The 6887-nt window shown below is 57.2% G+C and overlaps 1 protein-coding gene across 1 annotated transcript; it reads left to right on the top strand.

The window, feature by feature from the left end:
* The first annotated feature begins 3923 nt into the window (after positions 1 to 3923).
* On the top strand, positions 3924 to 5531 carry GUCA2A (guanylate cyclase activator 2A). Its single transcript, XM_037498133.1, has 3 exons — positions 3924 to 3998; positions 5056 to 5251; positions 5467 to 5531. Exons 1-3 carry the CDS (start codon positions 3924 to 3926, stop codon positions 5529 to 5531), a joined length of 336 nt encoding a protein of 111 aa, XP_037354030.1.
* The last annotated feature ends 1356 nt before the right edge of the window (positions 5532 to 6887 follow it).

Here is a 6887-nt window from a genome sequence, read left to right as displayed (position 1 = left end):
GTGAGAGGCTGCTGGGCTGTGGGGGGTCTGCTTTACACACCTGGCTTAGCCCAGAGCACGCTGTTGGTGTTAATGTTAGGGTGGTCACAGCCGCCACGGCCTTCCTGTTCCCTCAGGGTGCAAGGGCTCCCATGAAGTGCCAGGCCTGGTGTGAGTCCAGAGGCCACTCGCACAAGACACAGACTCTGCCTTCCGGAGCTCATGGGTCCACAGCAGGTCAGTTTGGTAAGTTTTCTGAGGGGAAAGTACAGGAGGCTGATGGAGCCCAGAGGAGGTGAAGATGCTCTGCATCCCGGCTTGCTGGGGTGAGGGTGTCGTGAGGAAAGTCTTCTAGAAAATCTGCAACTCCTAATGGAGTTGCTTCTGCCTCCCTTTCTCAGATGCAGAAACTGAGGCCCCAACAGATCCCAAGGCTGTTCTAACCCAGGCTACCTGACTCCAAAGCCCGAGTGCTTTAGCTTACAGTCCTCTGGGTTGGGTCCCTTCCTCCTGGTCCGTCCCTGAGGGGACTTTTGGGATCCCGGATAAAGGGTGAGCCCAGCAGGGGCCTGACCATGAAGGGTCTTTTTTTTTTTTTTTTTTAAGATTTATTTATTTATTAAATTTTATTTATTTATACAAGCACTGGGTACAGTCAGAAGCGCGGGAGGGTGAGAGAATTCACCAGAGTGGGGAGCAGAGCAGGCAGAAGGACCGAAGTACACTGCTGAGGGGAGCAGCGGGCGGCAGGAGAGGTCTGTGCGCCATGTGGGACCCTCCTCCGGTGGCCGGGGAGCAGCCGGGGATGGAACCAGCGCCACAGAGGCTGCGGGCAGCTTCGCAACCCAGGGCTCAACCACTGCGCCACCGGGGAGGCCCCATGAAGGGTCTTAAATGATAGGTGTGGGGGTGTGGGCTTGGTTTTGGGCAGTGGGCGGGGGCTTTAGGTGGGGAGCAGGTAGCAGAGGTGGCATGGCCTGGAAGGTCACAGAAGGACAGATTTGCTGAGAGAAGGAGCCTTAAATGTGTGGGAGCCCAAACAACCGCAGTCCTGCCTCCTACCCCAAGGGCCGAGGAAGGGTGTGCAGACGCTGAGGAGCAATGCCTCCGTACTGAGTTGTGGGTCTGGGAGGCCAGGAAACCTGGGGTTCCAGAAGGATCCCAATATCTAGCAGCTTCTACACAGGAGAGAGGCCTGAATTCATACCTGGGCCCAGAATGGGTGAGAGAATTGGGGGTGGAAGCAAGGGAAGAGGAGTTGTTTCTATTTCCCAGGGCACAGGGTTAGGTAGGGCAGGGCCCCGAGTGCTGAGCCTAGAGCCGTTTCCTCTTTCCCACAGTGTGGAGCTGCGTCACTCCTGCAAACCTCCCACCTGCTCCACCCCTATCTTGTGCCACCCCTGGCCAGGGCATTGTGGGCAAAAAAGGGAATGAAAGCCCACTCACTGTACCTTGGGTGGGGAAATACCAAAAACCACGTGAGCCAGAAACTGGGCTCTTTCAGGCCATAGTAGGTCCACACAGCCCCAACCCCAACACTAAACCAGATCCCAACTCAGGTTGAGCCTCACATTAACCCTAGATCCAGCCCCAGTCAGAAGGCCCCAAATAACACATTCCACTGCAGATTTAGCTCCAACCTCACGCCTACCAAGGAACCCTAACCTAATCCCAAACCAACCCCACGTCTGTTGCAATGGCCTCATCTATTCAATTAGAGCTGCGCCCCCAATTCTAAACCTAACCCTGGCACTCACTCCACCCCAACCTTGTTTCCATTCTACCCCTGCTCTTGCCCGAGCCCCAGCTCAATCTAACTCGAACTCCTGCCACTAATGCTACCAACCCACAACCCAAAGTTGATCTTAACCCAGCTCTCACCCTAACCCAGTTCAGCGCCACCTCATTCCAATCCCAGCCGCGGCTCTGGTCTCCGCAGCACTCCTCGTCAACGCCTGGCGCTTGCCCCGTTCCTTCTGCCCTTAAGTGTATCTGTAGCTTCGCCTTCAACCCAAACTCCATTCATAACACTGACATACCCCCAATTTAGCCCCAGTGCTTCCCTGGTGCTCACGCCCACCCGACCTCAGCTAGCAGAGGCCACCATGCGGACAGGACATGCAGACCTCAGTTTCACACATGCACACACACACACACGCACACAGGCACGCACGCACGCATGCACGCATGCAGGAAAGAAAAGGAGGTCCAGTCAAGCCTGGGAGGGCAGCGTCTTCTGCCTCTCTTGGGGTCAGGCCCCTTTGTAGTTCCCTCCTTCTCAGGCTGTGTTTCCTCCAACTCCACTCTGACTCTCTGACCCGGGACTCCCGTCCCTACTCCCTCCCTTGGCGCTGTCCTGCCTTCACCCAGGTGTGTTTGTAGATTGGAACAATGGAGCCCCCAAGGCTTTCATTCCTCCCAGAGTCCGGGGGCTGTGCTCACAACAGAGCACAACGAGCTCATACTGTCCTGCGCACAGTCCTCCTGGGAGTTGGTGTCTACAGGACAGAGACACACACAGTGACCCCATCCAGTGGGATCCCTCCCAGGGGAATGTGCCTGCTTCCACTGGAAGAGGTTATTTAGCTGGGGATGCAACAGGGGTTATTTGATCTGGGTCTGAAAGTTTGAGTAGGAGTTCACCGACTCACAGGGAAGGAAAAGCTTTCCAGGAAGATGGAACAACATGTTCAAAGGAAGGATGCGTGTTCAGGAAGGGCAGGGGAGGTGAACCTGGCCAGAAATTCGGGATTTGGGAGATGAGACTGGGCTAGTGGGGGGGTGGATCAGAAGGAGAGGGTACACCTGCGGTGGGCGTCACTGGCAGGCAGAAACAGCGAGACTGAGGAGCTGGAGGTTAGGTGAGCAGGGGAAAGGAGACTGGGAGGGGCAGGGGAGGAGCACACTGGAGGACAACCTGAGGCTGCAGGACAGGCAGGCAGGGCAGTGGCATCAGCACAGGAGGAGGGCAGCCTGGGTTCAGGTGGGCCCCAGGGCTACAACCAGGACCAGAAGCTGCTGCTGCTAAAAGTAATACTAACTGATCCTTCACTTTTGGTGCACCAGGTATGGAGCAAAGAATTATTATAAGCTCACTTAACCCACAAAATAACCTCACAAAGTCGTTATTATTATTGGTGCCCACAGAGGACACAGAGGGGAAATAATTTGCCCAAGTTGGCACACTCTGACATCAGGCAATAGGCAGGACTTGACAGCTCACAGGCCCGAGGAAAGTAATTTGAGTCCTTCCTTAAATTCATCATGGCCAAACCTTGTATCTGCTTAAGTCTGCAGACATTTCTCACCATTTGCAGCCTCTTCCCAACTACACCTCCCTCCCCCCACCTTTCAGGTTCAATGTTTCATTCCCCGGATCACCCTATGCCTCCCTCATCTCCTGCCTGTTCCAAAGGTAGCATCCTTTGCAAGAAATGGACTTTTATCTCCAGCCCCTTCTTTAAGAAGATCTCCGCTCAATCTCAAGACTCGTGCTGGCACTCCCCCTTTGGGAAGACTTCCTGAACTGCCCTGCCCTTGGGATGGTTGGGGGACCCCTTGTTGCACCCCCCTCCATCCTGGGTCACCCTGTAATGCCACTGTCCAGGGCCTTACTCCCTTATCAAGGATGACTAAATCTGCCTTCTGCCCCCTCACAGGCCAGCCCAGAGCAGTTGACCATGAGCCTGTGTGGCTGGTGAATACATGGCCCAATGTGGGTTAAAGTGGGTGCCAGGGAGGGGCCGGAGCTCTGCCAGCCCCCAAGGTTGCGCTCTTATCTGCCAGGGCGGTCTTGAGCCTTATCTGATGAAGCCTGAATTACAGTGACTTGATGAGATAGTGGCAAAGCCTCTTGGGTTACTCAGTAACCCTGCCCTCTTTAAAAGTCCCGCTGCCTCTCCTGGCACCCAGAGCCAGACACTCCTCTCCTGGGCACTGCCACCATGAACACCTTTCTGCTGTGCACTCTGTGCCTCCTGGGGGCCTGGGCTGCCCTGGTAGGAGGAGTCACTGTGCAGGTAAGTCTGCCCCTACCTGGCCAGCCAGCACACGCCCCAGGGCCCAGCCTCTGGTGCCAGATAGAGCATCCCTATTTGGAACTTGAATGGATGGCGGGTGAGGGCTCTCTAAGGCTTGGCTCTTCCTCAGGGATTTCCTTCTCTGTCCTGCCTTGGACACCTTCCCCTTCAAACTCCGAGGGCATAGGACACCAGGTAGAGAGAAAAATAATCCTCTGGGATAAGCAGGCGATCAGCCAGTTCACAGGGGCATGCTCCAGGCTTCTGCATTATCTCACTGCGGCGGAGAGCGCCCTGGGCTGAGGGGATCACTGGCCTTGTGTTCCCGAGGTGGAAACTGAGCCCCAGAGAGGTTCTGTAACTGGCAATGAGCATGTGGCTGGGAAGTGAGCCAGAGGGACTCAAATTCAGACCTTACTCCTCAGTCCTGAGCTCCCTGACCACCTGCCAGGACACAGGGAACAGCTGAACACCTGGGTCTCGCGACAGCCTGTGCGTGCGGGCGCAGATGCCAGTGAGAGGCACCCGCTGGGGGCCCCACGCTTTATCACAGCCAAGCCCTCGAGGCCTTTTATTGCTTCTCAAACATCAACCAGGCTGCCGACTGGAGATGGGGACCCGGTGATCAGCCGGTGCTGCTCCCCACAGGGTTAATGACAGCCTGCCTGGTCACGTGGAGCCCAGATGCCCGGGGCCTGGTCCCAGCTCTGGGACCCCCCAGAAAATCAGCGTGATGGCTCTCACCCACTGGGCACCTATTGTGTTCCCCCCTCCCCGACAACTGCCATCCGCGTTCTCCATTTCTTATGGAACGTGCAGAACACAAGCTTCCACGGTGCAGTGACCTGCTCGGGGTCACAGAGCAAAACCAGGACTCAAGCCCAGTGTCCCAGGGTATGTCCTGGGCTCTGGCCACCTCACGTTGCCCTGCAGTGAAGCATCTGGCTCCCACATGCTCCTGCTTGTGCACCCCCGAGGTGGAAGAGGGGGTTGGTCCCGGGGAAACAGCCGTGGAGCTGGCTGTGACCTGGCCTCACGCTCTTGACATGTGTCTCAGGATGGAAAGTTCTCCTTTCCTCTGGAATCTGTGAAGAAGCTCAAGGACCTCCAGGATCTCCCGGCGCCCAGCATGGAGAACCGCGGGACATTTGGCCGACCCATGGTTCCCCGCCTCTGTAGGAACCCCAACTTTCCCATAGAACTCAAGCCTATCTGCAAGGAGCCCAATGCCCACGAGATCCTCCAAAGGCTGGGTGAGCAGCCTCTTCTCTGACTGGGGTGCGCTGGCTCCGTGAAATCCTTCCTTGTGATTAGTTCTCAGGTGTAGTGGGTGAAGCCCATTTTGGTGAGATTCCTGCCCCGGGGGCGCTTTGTCTGCGCTGGGTGGGAGATACCGAAGCTCTGGTTCCAGAGCGGGAGGGAGCCCGGGGAGGGAAGCTGGCGCTCACGGGCCGTCTCTCCTGTCCAGAGGCCATCGCCGAGAACCCGAGCTCCTGTGAGATCTGCGCCTACGCGGCCTGTGCCGGCTGCTAGGACACAGCTGGGATTCCGCTGCCTTCAGCCCGCCCTGCTCCGGATGGGCCCCGTCGTCCTGCACAGCCCCCTGCCCTGATCCCAGGTGGAGGCGGGAGGAGAGAGCCGCCTGGGGAGGCCCAGCCCCGGCCCTTCCTAGCGGCTGGGCGCTCCGAAGACCCCCTCCAAAGCTCAGCTAATAAACCAGATTCCAGAGAGCTCCTCGGTGTGGCTTTCGTTCCTTCACCCATCTACCAACTCCCCCTCCGGCTTTATGGATGCCTGCCCCGCCCTCACGAGGTCAGGCCTAGTGTGCTCAGGCAAGGACCCCACTTTCCCTGCTAACTTACCACCCCTGGGGTGGCCACCACAACCAGCGCGGACGCACCCGAGTCTCCCCACCACTCGTGCGGTGTGAGTGGAACCTCAGCTTTTCTTTCTCAACTCTTGGGGACTTCAGAGTCAGTAAGTCCCATGTGGACCAGGAATCTGTCCAGCACAGACTTGACTGGCCCCGAGGCCAGCTCCAAGCTACGGAGTGTTGAGTGTCTTGGCACCTGGACGCTCTGACCACTCCTTCAGGGCCGCCGCCCCTCCCCCCCCTGACCTGCAGGACAGGCATGTAGAGGGGGCTCACCCGCAAGCATAGGAGTCCAATAAATGGTGAACACAAACCAACCAAAGGGGGGCCAGGGTCAAGCTGAGGATGGTTCCGACAGGGATGAGGAGGTGAGTGGTGGAGGGAGGCCTGTTAGCACAGGGGAGCAGGACAAATGCAATCAGGGTCCTTCTTGGGGGGTCGGTGGAAGGAAGTACCACAGTTGGATCCATGCAGAATTCCCTGGCCTTGGAATTCAGAGGGTGAGGTGTCTTCAGAACCCAGGCCAGGGAAGGCTTTGTGAAGGGGGGAGGAGGTGGGGAATTTCTTCAGGGTGTGTGGAATTTCCGAACCAACATGGAGGGTGGAGGCAGAGGGCTTCCAGAGGTGGGGCTGGTGCTGACACACACAGTAGGAAGGTCCAAGGCACTGGACAGCCTGGACAGGAGGAGGCCGGAGGCATCGGAGCTGGGTGTAAGGCCGACTGTGACATTTATAAGGCGTGTGCTCCAATGTGAGACTTGGCTTCCTCATCTGAGAATGGAGCAGGATGCATTCTGCTTCCCAGGGTTGCAGGGGCATTTGCTGGGCTCATACCCCCACTCTGGAGCCAAATCTGGGTGGGAATCCCCCTCTGCCTCTAGCCAGCTGGTGACTGGTGACGTGGGCAGGCCACACTGCCCATTCTGTGCTCAGTCTCCCCATCTGTGAAACGGGCATGACAAGAATCCCTACTTTCTAGGGTTTCACTTTAATGAGGTAACACAGAAAATCTCTTA

Source organism: Talpa occidentalis, unplaced genomic scaffold (genome assembly GCF_014898055.3).
Source record: "Talpa occidentalis isolate TD23 unplaced genomic scaffold, MPIMG_talOcc4v2.1 talOcc4.9, whole genome shotgun sequence".
Taxonomy (NCBI): domain Eukaryota; kingdom Metazoa; phylum Chordata; class Mammalia; order Eulipotyphla; family Talpidae; genus Talpa; species Talpa occidentalis.
Note: the sequence above shows the minus strand (reverse complement) of the source record. Positions and strands in the feature narration are given on the sequence as shown.